This window comes from Diadema antillarum, unplaced genomic scaffold (assembly GCF_040938485.1).
Source record: "Diadema antillarum isolate AM-2024a unplaced genomic scaffold, OU_Dant_1.0 seq00000723_RagTag, whole genome shotgun sequence".
Taxonomy (NCBI): domain Eukaryota; kingdom Metazoa; phylum Echinodermata; class Echinoidea; order Diadematoida; family Diadematidae; genus Diadema; species Diadema antillarum.
In genome coordinates, this window is record NW_027271626.1 from 387654 (window position 1) to 410109 (window position 22456).

The window sequence follows — 22456 nt, forward strand, 5'->3', positions numbered from 1 at the left end:
CACTGAGATTCATAACCATCATTCTACTTAGTGATCAGTCAGTGTCAGGAAGAAGAATAAAACATGTTTACTAATGTGAATAACAGAATGATATACTACAAGTAGCGAAGAAAAGAGATTCTAATCAGAACCCTTCAATCAGTGGTAAACGGAACAATAATTAGGAGTGATAACCAAATGTAATGTTTGCTTCTCAGAAAATCCCAAAAGGAGGATAAAATTAGCACTAGTGCACGAATTTTCTATATAAATGTCAGTTTTAACCTCTACGGCCGTTTTAATATGATTTCATATTAATGTACCATATTAAATCGTGTTACCATTTCGATAACGATAGGCAAACTGGAAGAGGGAATGTGATTTTGCACTCATGACCCCACATAAGGTTGAGTCAGAAAAGTAGCACTTCCATCCTTGTGCATTATTACCTATCTATTACGTCTCACTCGCTGTCGCTGGGAAGCCCCGTAAGTGATTATATTCCTGTTTATTTATTTCTTCGTAAAGAGTTATTATCGTTTGGATGTCGAATTTTCGAACAAGACTGAATTTTGAATAATATCGTTAGTATACGGTTCTGATTCATCAACACATTAAAGGTATTTTTGCCTCATAGACACCGTCAATAACCATGATAACGCTAGCTCTGCTCTGTTGTCTGTTGCATTCAGAACACATGCAATAGATGCTGTAGGTACATTGTAGGCCTACTGCGCTGCGGTTATCGCGTTGACGATACTGTATGTGTAGTGTATTACTACAATGCCTTTCCAAAAAGCCAAATGCAAGTCTACCTGCCCTGAGCTGAGTGCATCATGTACGGAGACCTAACATTAAACCTCTAACTAACTATTCAGCCATAATCATCACATCATTAAATCACTGAACCCTTGAGTACCAGGTAATAGCAGCACGTGTTTAGGTATAATTTGTAGTGATCTTTTTATGTGCACTTTTCATCTGTGCACTTGACAAGGACAAGTAAGGTAATGTGCCAATGGCAGTCTGTACAATTGTACTTGAATAGCTGGAAGACAAAGAAGTCAGAAGAACCAACTTGCCAACTTGCCCTGGCCTGGTAGCCTTGGCAATTATGTAAGCCTCACTCTCACCAGAGAAAAATACATGTAACAATAAGTGGCTACTCGCTTGTTCAAGCGTACACTTGTGTATGTATGGGGACCTTGACAGAATGCCTATTTTCTATACCACTTTTCTTTTCTAGTTGTTGTAATGTCCTGATAAAGTTAAAGATAAGATTGAAGCAATCCAATGACCTGTGATAGCCCACCTTGCTTCCTGTACATGTACATCTACATACAAGCACTGAGCTGAGTATGTTCTAGACAACTGTAAAATTTTTATCATTGTGTGAATGTGCCTCAGCTGGCTCGATAATGCACCAGTACCGTTTGGTTCAAACTAAAAAGAACTCTGAATCTCAGAAAGTCATTTATTCATGAGAAGTGCAGTCATCTACAATATTATGTTGTCAGATACAATTTGTATGACACATACTGTATAGCCAGGTGCCCGCACCTCGTCAGGGGCCCGAATACCGTCACCCCGCTTAAAATCGTTTTGAGCGCACTGAACAAAAATGTATGCCCGGGACTGTGTTCTGTACGCTTGAAACTTGGCAGGACTACCACAACCAAGCAAATTGTGGTGAAAACCGAACAGTTTTTCGCGAAAATCTGAAATTTTAATAGGGCTATAGGAATACGTGTTATATGTCACCCGCACGCATCTTTTACGTGTATGTCTATGGGAACATCACGGTCACACGCACACGTCTTTTACGTGCTAAGTCTATGGGAGAGCGGGGTGACGAGTTGCGGGCCCCTTCCTTAGCGCGCAACTTTTTCGCATCGTTCGCCTTTGACGACGATAGCTGCAAATTTTCAATATCGATCAGTGAACTTGTGATTCCATTGGAATTTTCAGCATTTTTCCTGTATGTGAGTTGGATTTCAAAGAATTTCAGTGGCGAAATGTGATTCAATTATGGGCAAACATTAACTATGACGAGGTGCGGGTCACCCAAGTATACATATTGACTCAAATGTACATTAAAATGTACAATCTGTAGAAGTTGAAGTAAATAGTACACTGATCTAACATACTATATCACAGATTATTTCAGAACAAGTTTGTACATGTACTATACATGTACATGTAGATCATATGTAGATGACTGGAGACCTGTACTACATGTAGTAGGGTCTACAAACAGTGTCCAGAAAAGTGTGTCTTGTACGATAAGTTGAAGAAATCACCTTGGGAATAATGTACGTGTACATTGTAAGTTTAACCAGGGGCGGATCCAGGAATTCCGTAAAGGGAAGGCGCCTTCGCAAAAGTAAAGGAGGGGGGGGGGGGCGCACGCACCCCCCTCTCCCCCGATATTTTTCTTTTTATTTCTTTTGTTTAGACCAAAAATAAAGAGGGGGCGCGTGCCCGGTGCACCCCCCTCTTGATCGGGCACTGTTAACATACAACTGTATACGTGCGGTGTACATGTACTGTTAAAGAAAATGAAAACTTTTATTTTCATAAGGCCAATGATTTGATTGCTTCACCAGTGATAGGAATGTGCATTATACATGTACATGTACATGTGTACATGTAGTGGAAGGTAGCCTGCATGGTTGTTACTACAGAGAAGTTACAATGTACATTGTATGCACTGGTTTACAGTGTACAGTAAGTGCCATTGTATGCATAATTTTTAACTCTGTGGACAAACTTGGATTTAGAGAGTGAAATGAAATGGTATTGATAGGAACTTGTATGTTCTGTACAGTCAGAAAATGCTGATATTTGACAAGTACTCATGAAGGAAGAGAGAGTGCAAGTACATCGTAACTTGCAAGGAATCAGCCCAACTGAGGAATATGCAGTATTATAACAAGCAATTTCATTCATGTTTGACTTTTCATTTTAGCTTCAGTATTTATTATCGTCATTCCTTTTTTTCAAACCCCTCTGCTGATCTGTAGGATAACTCTCAGTAGCGTGGTGTTAATGTTTTGAGATCACTTGTATGCATTGCAGGAAACTTTCAAACCATTTACTTTGTATCAGTGTCCACATATTCTGCTATCTAATTGTGTTGCTCTCTGTCCCTTTGCAGCTCTTTTCGTCCTTGACCCAAGAATAGTGCCAACCTAGAAGATGTCAGATTTCTTTGAGGAAGAGGCGGAGGTATCAGAGGAAGAAGACGTCCAGCAGAGCAGTGATGATGAGGAGGAGGAGGAAGAAGAAGGTTAATATTGACCCCTTATGTTGCTTCCATGGGTCCTGTAATACATTGTAATGTTTGCCTGCTTAACCCATCCAATACCTTTCATTGTGTTGATGCTGTATCTTTTATTATAGATTGTGTCATTCATTGCTATTAAGTACTTTTATACTTCATATAGGAGAGAATAAAAGCTTCCCTTTCATTTTAGTTGTACTTTCATCATTGTTTATGTCAATTGCAGCATTATCAAAAGTATTTTTAATCACTAAATTCATGACTAATCTGTAAATTGACGACAGTTTTCTTCGAGATGAAAATGAAGATGTCTGTCTCAGGTGATTTTTGTGCAAACTTGATGAATTTACATGTAGTTAGTTCAATCTACATATAATCTCTCCTGAAGAAGAAGCAGAAAAAAAAGAGTTTCTTATCCTTGCAAGTACTGGTATACAATTGACATGTGTCTGAAAGTCAAGAATTGATTGATAAAAAGGAAAAGAAGATGAAGATTCAGAGCTACATTAATGCTGTTTGTACAAATGTGACATCATTCTTTCTTGACCAACACATTCTTGTTTTTGCAGATGAGGAGGAGAATGTACCGGACCTAATAAACGATGACGTTGAAGATGAGGAGCAGGAGAACTCTGACTCAGATGAGGGAGAAATAGGCCGTAAGAAAAAGAGAAAACACAGAGGTTAGTGCGTAGCCCTTCTTCTCTGTACTTTGCACTGAATTAGCTGACATTTAGGTTTGATTTTGTCAACATTCTGTATCATAGTTGTATACCAGTGGACAAGTAGTTGTGTTGTACAGTGGTTGTCATGTGTGATGCGTATGAGATGTGTGGACTGCCCATCCACGTACATTTATGGATGGGACTATTTCCTGCGCACCCTACACAAATTGTAGGCAAATTCACTTTATAGAAGTAGTAGGCAAACAAACCTGTTACCCACTGTATTTCCTTTTTAATATCAATTACAATCACACCCTTGATGAAAGCAGTATACCGTAGTTGTGATAGTCCGTCCTATGTGTATACAGCGCACATAAAGAGCATGTAATATTTGTCACTTTACTTATAGAATAACAGAGATATCATTATGAATTTGTACTTTTCTTATCTTTGTGCCATTCAATTCCATTAATGACATGTGGAAATTTGGCACTGTCAGCCTATTTGAATATGAACAAGTTTCTTTCAATTCTGATTTTTGACATTATACAAAATCTGTAATGTGGCTTTATGCTAGCAGCTTTTTTTTTTCTCTCTCTCTCTCTCTGAAGCATTGTGGGTATTCCTGTAGAGAAATGCAATTCAAGGTGCTTGAAAAGATGGTTATGGTGAACTTAACACCATCTTCAGATATTGGACAATTTCCATGTCTCATTTGTAAGGACTTTGGGAGTTTTTATTTCAAATTAACACATGATTTCGTGCCACAAGACTTGACATCTAGAATGAAGGAAAATAAGATCTCTCTTTGAAAGTATATCATACCTTGATAGACAAAAAAAAAAATGTCCATCTGTGTGCATGTTTGTTATAGTACTACTTCAAGGTACATTGTAAATTGCTAGATTGAAGAATTTTTATTTCAAATTCTTACACATGATTTCATGTCACCAAAAGAAAAAAAAATAGACCTGCTCTCTGTGAAAGATATCACACTTTGATATGTAAACTTCTCCAAATATGTGCAAGTTTGCACATAGTACATACAATATCAATGTACAAATATGAGTCTGTCTGTATGATTTTGATTGGCATACTGGATAACTACAGTAAAACTTTAAGGTTATCAGATTTATGACAGAATTGACTTCTTGAGCTGTATTCAAATCATAAACTTACTTTGTTTGACATGTTGTGTATTGCTGCAAATTCCTCAAAGAAACAATATTTAAAGTGTTTAATAGTATTTAAAAGGGCAAAGACAAAAAGAAAAAGGAGAAAAAGATATGAAACTGGAAGGTTTTCTGAGCTCTTTGTATACTATTTTCTACATCACCTTGCAGAAGAGTATGATGAAAGGCTGACAGAAGAAGATTACGACCTCATTGAAGAGAACCTTGGGGTCAAAGTTGAGAGGGTAAGTGCAAAACGTCTTGTAAAAAGTATAGAAGAATGCAAAGAAATGCTATTTGCAAATATTTATGTATCTTGCATGGTTTGTGATTTGTTGATTCTCTTGGGATAATTGGTTGTTCGTCTGTTTTGAGGTTGGTATTTGTTTGTTTTTGTTTTTGTTGCTGTTTTGTTTTGTTTTTTACTCTGAGAGATCTTCAATGTACATTCCATGGTGGTAGGAGTTATAGTTTACTTAAAGAGCCCCTAGATTTTTTACCACACATTTTGAAGCAGTCAGTGGTCAAATGCTGTGTACACCTTGTAGTGGTGAAATTGGTACATTTTGAGTGTAGCTGTATGTTTGCACAAAAAAAAAGAAGAAGAAATTAGCTGGAGAGTGATCCATGTTTTTAGGATGCCAAATATTCCAGTTTGAGTCATTGATTGAAGCTGAGGTGTATATAGCCTGTACCATGGCTGAGATATATTGTTTGAAATCTATTGAAATGAATGTATTCATGAGGTATTGCCATTGTGAGACCTGTAAAACCTCCTGTGAGTACACATGACACTTACCAATAACAGAAATGGCCATTCTGGTCATAAATGATGTAAGTTGTATGCACCATTTATTTATTGAGTTTAATTTTTCACAAATCGGGACTTCATGACATTTTGCAGGGGGGGTTTGATTTGCAATTGTGGAGTACAGTAATATTGCGTTCCTTGTTCAAGCACTGTGTACTGCATACATGTACCAATACATGTTTGCGTGTGCGTCAAGTTCACGTCGGGATCAGAGTTAATGATTTCGCCAGTTCTTGAATTCACGAATAGCACCCGACTCTTGAAATTTCTAAAAAAATGAAATATCAAAATACATGGTGTATACAATTGTATGTTGAAGTAAGACCGTTCATCAAATGGCAAACTCTTTCATCCATTTTGAATTTGCAGAAGAAATTCCGGCGTGTGCGTCAGATATCTGATGAGGAGGACAGCGGAAGCGAGGATGGCAGGGCAGGCCCGATGAGGGAGCTGGACGACGGAGATGTGATCGCCAAGGAGATTTTTGCAGGCGAGGGAGAGGAAGGAGAACTGAGTCCCACTTCCGCTGTGAGTCCTTACATTCTCTCTTTGTCTCTGAGTCGTAAAAGGTGACGTTCACCCAGTGAGAATGTCATCTTTCTCAAACTTATCTTATTTTTAGCTCCTTTATCTAGCCTCCTCTCCTTTGACCATTCCACTCTGGACAACAGAGTAAAAGATAACTAAAATGAAGCTTTTAAATTCATATCAAGCAAACTTATTTTAATGTTTGGTACTGCTCCTTAGGTGTCCCTGCAGTTGCTTGTCCGTAAGGTCAACCAAGAACATGCTCTTTATGTGCATATCACTGTAGGGAGGCTCAAAGAAAACTTTGTTAGTTCACCATCAGGGAATGAAACTCCCTCGATTGGTGATTCACTCTCAAAATATGTTCTGAACAGGATTGTAAAATTTTCACAATGTCATTACCTGGCAGACAGAAAATGAGCAAGTGTACAAAAGTTTATGTTTCTTCTCTTTGTGCATTTTTTTTTTTCGATTTTGCTAGGAGATGCAAGAAGAGTTGCTTGAGACAGTGGAAGGTGACCAGTATGCGGACCTTCAGGACTCAGAGGAGGAATCAGGTACGTGGAGCAGAAGGACAGTTGAATATTCAAGTGTTTGCATGCGTCCTTGGCTGGTACAACTCTCTACCTGTTCCCCGAGTCTGAACTAACTGAAAGGAATATTGATTTGAAATTAATATGAATTTGCAATGGTCGTTCACAAGTCTTGGTATGTTTAGAAAGATTGTGCATTTTGCTGCAACTTATTAACCCATTGAGGATGAGTCCCGAGTATACTCGGGCAGGTGTCTATGGGAAATGCGTGTTGTAGCAAAATCAATCCGTCCTCAATGGGTTAATGTGATATCATCTGTGATGTTAAACACTTAAATTCTGAAAAGTGGAAGTATATCTATCTATCTTTGCTTCGTTTATAGTTTTAGCCTCAAGCTATTTGTAATTGTCTCCAGTCTGCTCTGGGCTATTCCCTGCTAGCTGTTCAAAAGTTGGATGAATATGTTTTTACATTAGTGGGAGTCTCACCTGTCATACTCTTACATTAGTCATTTTATTTTATTTGTTTACTTTGTTTATTTGTCTGTATGTACTTTTGGGGGGGGGGGGGGGGGAGGGGGAAGGGGAAAAGATGGGTATTAAGGTTGGATACCTGGTAAAAATAGTAATCAGCCTTTAAACTCAGGACAAGCCGTACTGACCCACGCGTGGAAATTCCACCATATCAAAAATGATCTTTCTTTGCCTGCTGTTAGGATTGTATGCCATACCTTTTTGTGCTCTTTCACAGATCCCGATGACTTCATCGTCGACGACGCAGGCCAGCCAATCACAAAGAAGAAGAAGAAGGGGCACCGCCCACGATATACCGACTCGTGAGTGTGTTTTCATTTTCATGAATGCATTGCATTTTGATAACATTTGTGACAGGTGTGATGCCCATTGCATTTTGATGAGGTTGATATTGTCTATGACCTGGATGCCTACTAATTGAATGTCAGAACCATAATTTTCCAGAGGGTCTGAAGTGACATCACAAACTATTACATCATGTCTCTCAATCTCAAGTAATGTGTGTATCACCTGCCATTGAAGAGTGAACAAAACAGGAATCTTATGACTCTCTCAAAGAGATGTTCCATACATGTTCCATAGGAACTTAATTCTTGTCACAGTTGCCATTCCAGTTTTTCACAAAGTTTATCTTACTGTGACTAGATATTATGTAACATTACATAATAATGATAATAATAGTAATAATAATGATAGCAATACTAATAATAATAATAAGAACAAGAAGAAGAATGATAATAATATTAATAACAACAGTAATTATAACAGCAACAACAACAACAACAACAACAACAACAACAGTATGATAATTGCATTTATATGGCGCTTTATACAGGTGATTCTACGCGCACTGATGCTATTATACATGAAAACTAGAAAACACAATAACATAAAGAAAATGCCAAACCAAAATAACAGTAACGAAAAGAAGAAGAAAAAAAATACATGTGATACAGTAATACAATGATGATAACTGACTGTGTGGGTCGTATGTTTGTCATAATATATTGGTCATATGTGTGATCTTCCTCACAATATTTGCGTTTGTTACCCCTAAACAGTGCCCTCCAAGAAGCTCAGGACATCTTTGGCATAGACTTTGACTTTGAAGAGTTTGATGAGTATGGTGATGACTACGAAGAGGCTGAGGAAGAAGAATATTCTGAGGTGATTGTCGATATTGATTTGATTTAAAATGATTTAACTTGATTTCTAGGAATCTAAATCATCCACATTTTGTATAAGGAAGTGTGCAATAGTAGATTTCGAATTATACATCAAATCACAAGGCTGAAATGCCAGGCACAGAAGTATTAAAGCAGTGAAGTGAATATGATCAGGGACAAGCTAAAAATGCGAAGAGCATCATGTTATGAGGTTAGCCTACTGATATGTGCATAACAGCAGGCATATGTTGCCTCTTTGTTGTGAATACAGCAAGGTTTGCACTGCCAACATAGGATATTAAGCTTTTAGTATTCTTTTGTTGGACATTGAAAAGTGTTTTAATTGCACAGTAGACTTGTCGTGAATTTTTTATGCTTATGATTTACATAATTCAGTTAACATTCTACATAGTTATAACGTTGCATATAAATCAGAGTGGTTGACAGTGTATTCCAAAATTTGTGCAGAGCAAAGAAGTAATTGAAGAAGAAAATGAAAAAAATTAATAAAGCAAGCTTTTTGAACACTCATGCATCTTGTAAAAATTGATTCCACCTACAGTACGAGGAAGAGGATGAGGATCTTGAGGAAGAGGGAGAGCCACGGAGGAGAGCCAAGCGCCCTGGCAAGAAGAGACAACCAAAGAAGAGCATCTATGAGGTCAGTGTGGGGACAGTCTTTGTGATTGATTGATTGATTGGTTGATTGATTGATTGATTGATTGAGTGAGTGAGTGAGTGATTCAGTGATTGATTGATTGATTGATTGACAGATATTGATTGATTGATTGATTGATTGACAGATTTGGATTGATTGATTGATTGATTGATTGATTGATTGATTGATTGATTGATTGATTGATTGGATGGTTGGTTGGTTGATTCATTCATTGGTTGGTTGGTTGGTTGGTTGATTGATTGATTGATTGATTGATTGATTGATTGATTGATTGATTGATTGATTGATTGGATGGTTGGTTGATTCATTCATTGGTTGGTTGGTTGGTTGGTTGATTGATTGATTGATTGATTGATTGATTGATTGATTGAGTGAGTGATTCAGTGATTGATTGATTGATTGATTGATTGATTGATTGATTGACAGATATTGATTGAGTGAGTGATTGATTGATTGATTGATTGACAGATTTGGATTGATTGATTGATTGATTGATTGATTGATTGATTGACAGATTAAAATGTGACCATCCACAATTGTGTTGGTGTCTTTTGTAGAGCTGCCAACTGATATCTTTCTTTGATGTCAAGTTTGCTTTCTTATTCATCATCGAAAATAAAAAGATGTTTTTTAAATAAAAGATGTGTGTATTTCTGACTAAGTATGCATTGTATGTGTAGTTTTACCATCCCAACCCAATGTGTGATGTTTGCCTTCAAACTATATTGCACAAGCCTCTTTTTGTTTAGACCCCATGGGAGTCAGCTATTGCAGGAGATTTCATCTTGCTTGCTCTCTATCGGTAGCAGGGGCAGATCTAGCTTTTTATAAAGGGGGGGGGGGGGGGGGGGTTGGGGCGGTATGCGAGGGAGCGTAGCGACCAAGCCCGAGCGAGCGGAGCGAGCGAGGGGGGGAGAGTGTGGGAGGGGGGTGTCCCCCCTCCCAGAGTAGGGAGAATTTTTGAAAATCTGTGTGTGAAAATGGCGTTTTCTTGCATCTAAAACACCACTATTTTTGGTATAGAGGTCATTGCCAAATTAAAAATTACAAGTTAAAAAAAAAAAATGGTCCCGGATTTTTTTTTTTTTTTTTTTTTGGGGGGGAGGTTGCAATCCCCCCCCCCAAACCCCCCCTCTAGATCCGCTTCTGGGTAGTGATCAAGAGTCCACCGGGTTACCTTGTTTCAAGTCTGCCTTTCTCTATTTGTGTCCAGGTGTTTGAGCCAAGTGAGCTGGAGAGGGGTCACTTCACGGATCTAGACTCGGAGATCAAGACGGCAGACCTTCCAGAGAGATTTATGGTGAGACTTGGTGCCAATTTTAGCAATGTACTGTAAAGGCCTGACACTAATTACGTGTAACAACTACGATCAATTATGATACTAGCAACAAGAACTGCCTTTTTGTCATCTGAAAATGGTATCAGCAACTGCCTGTGAGGCTTTGAATTCCACAAATATGAACAACTGCCTTTGATTAGAGCTTGATATCAATATTTGTAACTGCTTTTATACTAGTACTATCAATTACCAGTAAGGCTCGGTATACGGGTTGGCACCTGCCATTAAGGCTCACTACTAATAAAAGCCAAACCTTCTTAGCCATGTTTTCTTGCCCTTGCTCGCCCTTGCTCAATATTATGCATAATACCAAAGACATCGTGGAGCACTTTGACGAGTAAATTTTGACTGGAATATTAATTAGATATGTTACAAATGTTGTATTCACAGTTAGTTAGGCAGTAGGGATCAATGGGGGAAGAGACTCTGTGCTGGGACAAACTTTAACAACAGTAGTATTGTTTGTGCTTGATTCATATGTCAGATCCTGTGTCAGGTCCACTTTTGAGTGCCCTGTGCAGGTTAATAAGATGTAAATGATTATTTGACCAATGTCTTCACTGTGATGCAGGTTAATAAAAAATGTGCCTTTCCCTGTAAGTAGCATGTTGACTTTGCAGATTGAAAAAACACTTGATGCTCACTGTATTGAAAGCCATGAAAATGGAAATATCTGACTGTATTGTTATCTATCTGATTTCCTTTGGGGTCCCACATACTCTCTGTAGTTGAGGGTTGTGCCGATGACAGAGGCGGATGACAAGGAGCTGGAGGAGGAGGCTGAGTGGATCTACAAACAGGCCTTCCTCACCCCAGCTGTCTCAAATCAGGTATTATCAACTCCATAATCTTTGACTGATGCTTTTCTTTTGCCATGTGTTATTCATATTGTAGTACCTGTGTACTTCTGCAGAAGAGAATGATTTCATTGTTGAAAAAAACCAAAACATATTGTACATATTTTGTGTGGAATGTGTGCAAAGCTGAAAAACAGGATGAACATTCTGCTCTCAGAAGAAAAAATTATGACTTCAATTTTCTATTCTTGTTGGGTGTATAAATGTATTGGTATGTGCAGAATACACACTTGAACTATTCTTACACCCCTGATTACTTTGGTGGCTGTAGTTGACTTGATACTTAATCCTCTATGTGCTCATGCACTTGAATAGTAGTTACTTACTGTGTGTGATTTCATTAGCCTTTGGTTAACCCCTTACCCCTGCTACCCCCTCCCCCAGTATACCAATGCAAGAATCCATATGGTAGGCCACATATGTACCATGGTGAGAAGGATTGATTGATGTTTATTCAATGAGACAGTCTTTGTGCAGATCATCTCTCAAAGCAAGCCAGTAGATGTGCCAAGCTACTCCTGAAGTAAAGTGAGGATTGGCAATGCAAAAAAAAAAAAAAAAAAAAGGACCAGTATTATAATGTTGGCAACAGAAGGGAGTGTAATTACTTTGAGAGCTGTTCTTGTCTGATAATTACACTGCCTTGTGTGTCTGAACAGGACTTTGGAGATCAGGGTGACGGTGCTTACGGCTCCAGTGGCTACGAGAGGAAACCGCCAAAGACCAAGAAAAAGATCAGGGAGGCGCTCCACTTCATGAGAAATCAGCATTTTGAGGTGAGGAACCGTCCACATGATGTGCCAAGAAGTAATTCTTTCAGCAAAAAAGGGAAAATAACTGATGGTGCTAATAATGATATATGATGATATTGATGAGGATGATGATAATAATAGAAGTAATCCTAAAATTATGATAATAAGAAAACAGATGATGGAGGAAGAGGAAAGGAAAAGAAGATGGAGGATGAGGAGAAGAAGAATAGTTTTGGAATACTGCACTTCAGATTACCAGTCTAAGGTTGTAATGCTGTCATGCTGTTCATAAATTCATGCTAATTTAAAATCCTCCCTTCCATGCTTCCTATTCTCATCAGTCATGGTAAGACTTCGGAGATTGAATAGTGAAAAAAAAAATGTATTGATTTGTTCAGATGCCAATATTATCACCAAAGCCAGCAGTGGGTACAGTGAATGAATCGAGATACTGTGCAAATTATACATACAAATGAGTGGTACATTAGATACTTGGGGAGCTAGAACGTATGTTTTGCCATGGTTATGTGAAAAGAAAAGACACAAATGTGCTATTTCTGCATATCTGTGGCACATCTCAGATTGTTTTCAAGCATTTTTTTTTGTCCCATTCTGTCCTTGTTTCAAAAATATGTTTCTCTACAGGTGCCTTTTATTGCCTTCTACCGCAAAGAGTACGTTGAACCTGAGCTGAACTTCAATGACCTGTATAAGGTTTATCACTGGGATGAGAAGGTGAGGTGCTGACTTTCCATTGTGGCTGCCAGAGAAAAAAGCCATGTCAGAATTGGCACCATAATTATATACGGGGAGTTAAGTGTGATGATGATTATTAACAGTATTTTCTGACCACAATTAGTGCTCATTCATTTGAAGAGAGGTAAATCTAGGAGGTAGGACGAGCGGCAAGTTGCATTCACACAATATTATTAATGGGCTACAAAGCTCTCTAAACCCTGCCACACTTCCAATCTATCTACGTGAAGATGGAGGTGTGGCACTTCAAGGTAAATTCAAGGTAAATTCAATATAAAGTAAAGATCAATGTGGGATGTCATTACCTGGTATAATCCACCACACTTTACCAATGAGTAATCTTCCAGTTTGACAAACCACTATCAGGGTCAGGATGTGACAAGATAAGGACAACTTACTGGTGTCTACTTCTTACCACTGCGTGACTGGAAATTCAGTCTAACTTCTGTTTTCGTTATGGGCATTTGGATAATCGTAAATTGAATTGTTGTTGTAATTCATAATTATATTGATAATGAAAGGCATGTTTGTTTGTATACTGAATTGCACACTTCAGTATCTGTTAAATCTTGTTTGTACTGTAATCTAAGCTTGCTTGTCAGATTATACTAATTAGCATATCAACCAATCACCCACCTCACTGATTACCAGAAAAGAAAAGAAAAGAAGAGAGACAGCTAACATTGAAATGTATCTGTCATTCTTCTTTGACTGCTTTATAAGATGTACGTGTAGATCAGTAGTACCGCTGTTTGTTTGTTGTTGTTTTTTGTACATGAATGACAAGGCATTTTGTATACAATATCGATGTAGTTTGGTGGGTTGTCAAGTTGTTAAACTGTTTGTAAATTCAGAAGTGGTTTTAAGCCTCTATGTGCTTTGATAGCCGAATTGTACAGTAAACCACATAGCATTCAATGCACAGTCCAAAGTCCGTGGCACAGAAAGGGTTAAAGCCTTCTGCTCCTGCCACCGATGACATCATCCTTCCCTTTCTCTTCCTCTCTGTTTGACCCTCCTCTCCCCACCAGTGGTGCCAGCTGAAAACCCGCAAGGAGAATCTACGCAAGCTGTTTGAGAAGATGCAGACTTACCAGTTTGACACCGTGATGAAGGACCAGGAGTTCGACGCTGAGCTGCCGGAGGACTTCCGGGCCCTTTCCAATCAGGACATCGAAAGGTGTTTTTGAAAGGACAATTCATGTCTTAAAAAGAAAAAGATTATGAAAAGGATGAAAAGAAAAAAGATAGTGAGATTCTTTCACATAGACCTACGTTGTGGACTGAAGATGTGTGGGCATACATAAGATTGGAATTTTTCATGCCTTATACCATTGCAATAACACAAAATCCTGAATGCAAAAGTTACTGGTGCTCTGGTATATTAAATTAGCAATTATTTGGGGGGTGGAAGCTGAAATTTTAGTGACAAGTCATGCTTTCGCAGGCATTTTTCATCATTTGCGAACATCTCCTCAAATAGCGAAATATTTAGGTTTAGATGTGCTTTCCAATATGCCAAACCTTGAATGGTTCCTATCTCCTCACAAATCACTCATTCTGTTGTCATATTTACTTATTTGCTCGTCAGAGGTCATAGTATTGTGTCAAAAGTGATGTTTGAGCAGAATTGTGCAATTTTTTTTTTTTGTGGCATTGATTATGCAGAATAATGTGGGTAAGGTTCTTTTCCATCAGATATTGGTGTTTTTTCCTTCCATTTTGGGTAGCATTTACAGTGTATGGTATATGTTATACACCGTAATGACATACATGTATCACATCGACATTATCTTTTCATGTGACTCTGTGTGGATGTTGACTCAATAGTATCTCATTGAAAGAGTAAGCATTAATTGCAGCCTCTTGCAGGAAACTGATTCCTCAGATATTTGCTGTTAGTTGCTTTTCGGTTGATTGATCTGTATTGATTCACCTCTTTCCCTGTATGCAGAATAGGTTCTGTGTGCTTCCTCAATCGACATAATTTGTATTTGAACAGTGCTAGATATAAACTCCAGCTTTAAACTCCAGCTTGAAGAGGGAGTGAAGGGGAATCATGCAAACGATGTCTCAAGTTTTACTTGCTTTTGATTTCTTGTTATGTAACGTTCTTGTTTTTGTTTCTTTAAATGATAGATTAAATGCAGTAGACTCGACGGAGAGCTTGAAGGATGTGTACATGCACTTCTTGCTGTACTACGGCCGAGAGGTGCCCAAGATGCATAACAGCCTCCGGGCCAAGCCCAAGGAGAAGAAATTCAAAGTCGTCACCATCAAGCGCAAGGTGATGGTCAGAAGGTGGAGGAAGAAGAAGAAGGAGAAGTCGCCGCGGAAGGAGCGGCGGATAGAAGACGATGACGATGACGAGGATGAGGACATGGACAGCAACAAGAAGCAGGCGGAGGAGGAGGACGCGAAGAAGCAGGACGCCGCGGCGACGGGAGAGGAGGCAACGGAAACGGAGGAGAAGATGGATACGGAGGAGATGGAGAAGAAGCGGGATGAAGAGGATGATGGCTTTGAGGAGGGCGAGACCAAGGACAAGGAGGAGGAGGAGGGAGGAGAGGGGGAAGGGAAGGAGGAGGAGGAGCAGGGGAAGGAGAAGTCTGACAAGAACAAAGAGGATGGGGAGGTGGCAGAGGAGGATGAGATGGAGGAGGTGGAGGTGGAGACGGAGGTCGAGGAGGAGCAAGAGGTGGAGGTCTCTGACGATGATTATGATGAGGAGGCCGGTGTAAAGAGTCATGAGATTAAGCAGGCTAGCAGGAAGTCTATGTATGCACTCTGCCAGGATGCCAAGCTGAGTAAGTCTGAGCTCTGTCTTCATTCTTCCCACTTCCGTGCTCCCAGATATTAACCCTTTGGGTCCTTGGGTAGATTTGTTTGCGCAATCATCATTTTGTCCTCTTTAAGTTCATCGGCTTAGAATGAGAAGGGTGTTAAGTTGCCTCTAACACTATGGGTGTAGTAGCAACTTAACGCCCTTATTGTTCTAATTAGACGAATTGGCAACTCTGAATTTTACTGCCTGTGCTAGATTGGAAAGGGAATGAAGAGGATTAGTGGAGTCCATTAGACCGGCACAAAATCAGAGAGAAAAGAATGCAATGCACAAGAGAAACATCTATATCATTTTTTTTTTTCTGACATTCCTTGTAGCGGGAAGGATTTAGGAGTCTATGTGTTGACAGATTTTCCTGGAAAGAATAATGTAGCTTTTGCGTCCACAATTCCCCCTAGACCTTCCCACTGTAAAACAGAGGATGTTGCCAGTAATGATCAGTGTGCCAGATGTGCCTACCAAGCTACAACCCTCTTAACATTACATTTAGTATACTTAAAATCATCAGTGATTGGCAGAGGGAAGGCTTGATGCTGGCACAGCTAGATCCTTACAGAGTCTTCTAGAAAGTCTGCCCCACTTGGCAGATTTGTACGAAAAGCTTAGATTCTTAGCTCATAATTGGGGGCTGTGTTGGTTCCTAAGAGAGCGTGGGGAGTGGATGCTTTATAAATGCTTTTCTTTTTGTTGCTTAGTAAAATACACTATATATGCAATATATATTGCAATGTTTTTGTTTTTGCAAATTTTGTGAGTGGACCTATGTTCCTGGAAAAAAACAACTTTCAAAACACTTTCTATCATATGGCAGATGCACCATCTTTTGTCCCTGAAAGGGATATTCAGTAATTGTTCTCTCAAGAAGTGGTCATACCTCTTCTCAGTCCGTCATTGTTCTCTATGGCGAATTTAACCACTCTGGAAGTAGTCTCGCAAGTCACAATTCACAAAATACCATCCTGCAAAATATGTGGCATGTACAGTTATTAAGTAGAGGAATGTTTCTCTATTTTTATATACAGATGTAACTGGTCCGTACGTTGCTACACCCAGCCGTTACCTGGCAACAGGGTGTATGCACCTGCAATAGTGTTGTATTTGCACAGTGTGTTATTGTACAGCGAACGAGGAGTCTTTCTATTTCTCTCTGTCTCCTGTTCTTTCTCACCATCTTTCATTATCGCTGTCCCCTTCTTCTTTATTTTTCTTTCTTAGCATCACCTGCGTACATGTCCGTGTATGTTTTGTTATGTAACTGTTTTTGTTGTGTAAAACTAGTTTGTCTTGTTGTAGTTAAGTGAACCGACAGTTGGTTGAAACTGTTTATTCATTTATCTGTGTATGAGGCCCCAATATCAAGCTCGGCTTACTGGGGATCCTCCTGTATGGTACCTTGACTTTTTGTTTATTATCATTATGTCTTTGTTCTTTGTCACTAAGATTTGTTTACCTGTCATGTGCAAAATCAGCCATGAATTATTATGAATCATATGTTTATTTCTGAAAGTGATCAGAGTTGATTATATTGTGCCATACAGAAACAATAAATGAAATGAAATGAAATGAAATGAAATTGCATGAGATGAGATGCTGCGAGAAAGGACAGATAAATTGTTAAAACTTTGATATGTGATGTCTTGCTCTACAGCTGGTCTCGCTGCCAAATATGGCCTCACTCCGGAGCAGTTTGGGGAGAACTTGAGGGACAACTACCAGCGCCATGATCCCGATCAGCATCCAGTGAGCACCAAGGAGGCGGCTTCCGAATTCGTCAGCAAGTAAGCTGTGACTTTTTACTCAGTTTTTCTCAAGATATTCTTGCATCTGTCTCTTTTTTTACTGAAATCATCATGATTTTGATAATGATAATAATAATAATAATAATTGTTTTGGATATAAACTCCAAATTTTATTGTCCGAGAATGGAAATTCTTTTTGCCCAATTGATCGTGGGCCCGGCAGCCACTGAGCAGCGCCAGATCGACATTGCTCTAACCTTTTCAACTGTTGAACGGCAAACAAGGTAGCAGCAACTCCCATCTTTTAACGTCTTTTGGTATGACGCGGCCGGGGTTTGAACCCACGACCTCCCGATTGTGAGGGCAGCCGCTCTACTCACTGAGCCAACACATCGGTCATGTGTTTATGAAATTTGTGCGGAAAATCTCATGCTGAATGAAAACTTCCAATTGTGCTGAATATATTTACTTTATCATGGAAATGGTTTACACTTTGCCGTGCACCAGTTTACACAATCAACCCTCAATATGCATTTGTTGTGCATATAATCTAGTATTAAAAGATCATTTTAGATCACTTACCTCTTAATTGATGATCAATCGTCTTTTTCTTTGGAATTTTCCACAGCAAATTTCAGTCAGAGGATGCAGTACTGAAAGCGGCCAACTACATGGTGGCGCTGCAGATTGCACACGACCCACTGGTGAGGCAGTGTGTACGACAGACGTACTACGAGAGGGCCAAGATATCCATCAAACCCACCAAGAAAGGAATCAAGGTGACTTACAGTGAGATGTATGCTGTCCTCCCCATATCTTTGTTTCTTACTGGTATTATTCACACAAACTCACAATCGGTACATTGTGGATGTCTGTGTGTTGTGTGTGTTGGTGTGTGTGTGTGTATTTGTCATCGTGCAATTTTTTGTAATCTGTAAGCATTTGTCTGGCTGATCACACAAAAAGAAAAATGTAAAAGAATAAAAAGGCTTTATAGATTGTTGTGCTGTAGAATCATTCTACCCTTAATTTTTTTATTTAATCTCTCATGAGCAGTTGGAAAATTGATATTTCTGTTCTTTCTGTTTTGCTTTGGTAACGTTTGAAAAAAAAAAAGAATTGAGTGAGTTAATACGAAACCTACATGCTGTCAAATTTAAGGTTTTCTTCATTTCTCAAAACTTTTAAATGCATTGATATCTTTTACTCATTTCTCTTGGGCAATCGTAGGAAATCGATGAGAGCCACCCCATCTTTGGAAGCAAGTACCTGAAGAACAAGCAGGTCAAGGACCTCCTCGGGGACCAGTTCATGAAGCTGGTCCAGGCAGAGAAGGATAAACTCATCGAGATGACCATGGGCATTGACATGGCACAGGGTGGAAGGTCAGTCGGTGCTTGACTCTTCTTTTTAGGCTGACATTATTAGGGTGGTAATAGTCCTTAGAAATTTCCCTGTGGTAAGATTATATGGGAATTTACCTCCCCCCCCCCCCCCCCACATTAAGGTTTGAAGGACCACATTGAGGTAGAAACCATATCAGGGCAATTACCCCCCAGGACAGTTATCCCCTCCCCCCTGCTAAATACAGGTTAGTGGTAAGATTAGAGTAAAGATTAGGGTTAGGGTTGAGAGTTTGGGTTAGAGTTAGGATTAGATTCAGGATTAGGACTAGGATTAGGGCCAGGGGAAGGGTCCATGGTAATTTCCCAGGGGGTAATTGCCCTAGACCCTGTAGAAACAAGAGTCCATTCACAAGAGGATCAGTTGGGGTAACAATGAACAGAGACAATGCTATCTTTCAAATGTGTTCAACCCCGCGCTTTGTAAGTTGTTGCACTTTCCAGCTGTGCAAGCCTCAGCCAGATTCAGTTTACTGTCAAAAGCACTCAGTAAGGGTAGGAAAATGCTAATTAAGTAAATCAAACAAGTTTTTAGCCCACTGCATTCTTTTTTCCATGATTCCCTGCAGCTCATGCTTGTCCCAGACCCACTCTTCCCACTATGACACCAATTCAAGTGTTCTGGTTCATTAAAAAAGAAGAAGAAAAAGTTAACAATCTTGGGTTGACTATATTACACTTTCCATTATTGTCATACGTCCCATCTGCACAGTACTGAGTACTAGAGGGTTGATTCATTATTGTCACTCTTGCCATCTAAAAAATACATACATGTAGTATTTGACATGATTCAATGTAAGACCTTTCCCGCCGCTTCTCTCCACAGTTCCTACCAGTCCCAGACCTACTATGACGAGATCAAGCAACTGTACTATGTGGACGGCTTCAGCACCGTGGTGCAGGACTGGAACAGGGGGAGGAGTGAGGCGATCAAGATGGCCCTCAACAACATCCTTTACCCTCAGTTGGCCAAGGAGTTGAGGGCTAAGCTCATTGTGGAGGCCAAGGAAGGCATCATTAAGGTATGCCAATAGGAACCACACAGTTTCCTATAAATGGGACTGAGAGGCTGTGTTGAATTGTTGCCATGAGTGAAGAAATAAGTAAAGCAATATTTACCGGCACATTAATGAGGACTGTAGATGCTGAGCTACAGTGCCGACCGCGGGAAACGTCACGAAAACCCCTAGGGCAAATGCGGGAAGCCCTTTCGTCCGGGCGTACTAGGTAATACGCGGGCGTTTGGACGCGTACAGACGAGGGAAGTCGCCCGCACTTTCACGCTCGTCTAAACACCCGCATTTGCCCGAGCGCTCCAGCGCGGAATTAATGATATGAAAATCAAACTCTCCCGTCAACCATCGGCTACATGAAGGAAATTAGCTGAAATCGATCCGCGAAAATCTTTTGAAAAGTATCAGTAATTTGCCGGATGTTTGCTTTTACGTTCGAAAGTAAAATAATAACCATAACATTCAGCTCCCGAATATGCTAAAGCAAATGTCGAATGATCCCTTTGACGTTTGGAAATGAATAACAATAATACTCCGTACGATGATTAAATAAATGTCGGATGTTTGCTTTTACTTTCGGAAGTAAATAGCAATAACATTCATCTCCGGAAGATGCTAAAATAAATGTCGGATCTTTGCTTTGACGTTCGGAAATGAATAACAATAATATTCAACTCTGTACGATGATAAAAATAAATGCCGGATGTTTGCTTTTACGTTCAAAAGTAAATAACACTAACATTCAGCTCCGGAAGATGCTAAAATAAATGTCGGATCTTTGCTTTGACGTTCGGAAATGAATAACAATAATATTCAACTCTGTACGATGATAAAAATAAATGCCGGATGTTTGCTTTTACGTTCAAAAGTAAATAACAATAACATTCAGCTCCGGAAGATGCTAAAATAAATGTCGGATCTTTGCTTTGACGTTCGGAAATGAATAACAATAATATTCAACTCTGTACGATGATAAAAATAAATGCCGGATGTTTGCTTTTACGTTCAAAAGTAAATAACAATAACATTCAGCTCCGGAAGATGCTAAAATAAATGTCGAATGATCCCTTTGATGTTCGGAAATTAATAACACTAATATTCAACTCCGTATGATGATTAAACAGATGTCGGGTGTTTGCTTTTACTTTCGAAAGTAAATAGCAATAACATTTGGCTCCGGAAGATGCCCAGAAAATGGCAGATGATTGCTTTTTACGTTTGGAGGTGAATAGCAGTAACAGTCTGCTCCATATAATAAAATAAATGTCGGATATTTGCTATTACATTTCGAAATGAAGAACAGTAACATTCAGCTCCGTACGATGCTAAAATGATTGTCGGATGTTTGCTTTTAAATTTGGAAATGAATAACGGTAATGTTCTGCTCCGAACGATGCTAAAATAAATAACAGATTGTTGCTTTTACATTTGGAACTGATTAACGGTATCAATCGGCTCAGTTAGATGCTAAAATAAATAGCGGATGTTTGCTTTCACGTTTGGAAATGAAAAAGGATAACATTCAGCTCCGTAAGATGCTAAAATGAATGTCGGTTGTTTGCTTTAACATTTGAAAATGATAACGGTAACATTCGGCTCCGTAAGGTGTCAAAATACTAGTAAATGTTGGATGATTGCTTTTGCGATCAGAAATGAATAACGGTAACTTTAGCCTCTTTACAATGCTAAAACAAATGTCGGATAAATCAGATAATTTTGCTTAACATTCGACGTCGTGCGATACCAAGTTGATTGCATAAACCTTCGACACTTCGTTGCTGCTCAATTTTATTTGATCTCGACATTATGGACGCTATACCTATTTGATTTAATTGTCCTTATTTTATCAACTTTCGACATCAGCCGCTACTTTATAGTTTTCTCGATCACTAACGTCGGACGGTATGACCTAATCAACTTTGGACATTGGTCGCTATTTAATAATTTCATCAACCTTATACATCGGTAGCTATTATTCCGATGTTCGTTATTCCGAAGGCTCTCTAGTCCGAAGATTCGTTATTCAGAAGGTATATTGTTCCGTTAATTTCATTTTCGGATTCATGAATCTTCAGAATAACGAACCTTCGGAATAACGCCACAAACGTTCGAATTAACGAACCTGTAGGTTTAGGGAATTTGTGTGTTTCGAATTTAACGACCCTTCGGAATTACGAACCTTCGGAATATTACGAACAGCACCCATCCGATTATCAACCTTCGACATCGATCGCTGCTTACTGATTTTATCAACCTTCGACGTCGACCGTAAATAACGTATTTGATTGACACTTTCGACGTCGATCGCTGCACATTAGATTGGCAAACCGTCGAAGTGTCGATCGCTGCCTATTTATTTACTGGTTCCCCAATTTCTGACTTAGTTACTGATTTAATCTACC

The 22456-nt window shown here is 39.2% G+C and overlaps 1 protein-coding gene across 1 annotated transcript in view; it reads left to right on the plus strand.

The window, feature by feature from the left end:
* Window positions 1–437: 437 nt before the first annotated feature.
* The window catches only part of LOC139738130 (transcription elongation factor SPT6-like), a 53538-nt gene continuing 31519 nt past the window's right edge, over window positions 438–22456 (plus strand). Inside the window, exons 1-19 of the mRNA XM_071648791.1 lie at window positions 438–467; window positions 3137–3268; window positions 3832–3945; window positions 5271–5344; window positions 6280–6438; window positions 6920–6995; window positions 7723–7807; window positions 8567–8672; window positions 9234–9332; window positions 10564–10650; window positions 11418–11519; window positions 12206–12322; window positions 12944–13033; window positions 14086–14234; window positions 15194–15861; window positions 17548–17677; window positions 18267–18417; window positions 18869–19023; window positions 19868–20063. Coding sequence (XP_071504892.1) covers window positions 3178–3268; window positions 3832–3945; window positions 5271–5344; window positions 6280–6438; window positions 6920–6995; window positions 7723–7807; window positions 8567–8672; window positions 9234–9332; window positions 10564–10650; window positions 11418–11519; window positions 12206–12322; window positions 12944–13033; window positions 14086–14234; window positions 15194–15861; window positions 17548–17677; window positions 18267–18417; window positions 18869–19023; window positions 19868–20063 — 2649 coding nt within the window. The 5' untranslated portion in view covers window positions 438–467; window positions 3137–3177. The remainder of the gene's footprint in view (window positions 468–3136; window positions 3269–3831; window positions 3946–5270; window positions 5345–6279; window positions 6439–6919; window positions 6996–7722; window positions 7808–8566; window positions 8673–9233; window positions 9333–10563; window positions 10651–11417; window positions 11520–12205; window positions 12323–12943; window positions 13034–14085; window positions 14235–15193; window positions 15862–17547; window positions 17678–18266; window positions 18418–18868; window positions 19024–19867; window positions 20064–22456) is intronic.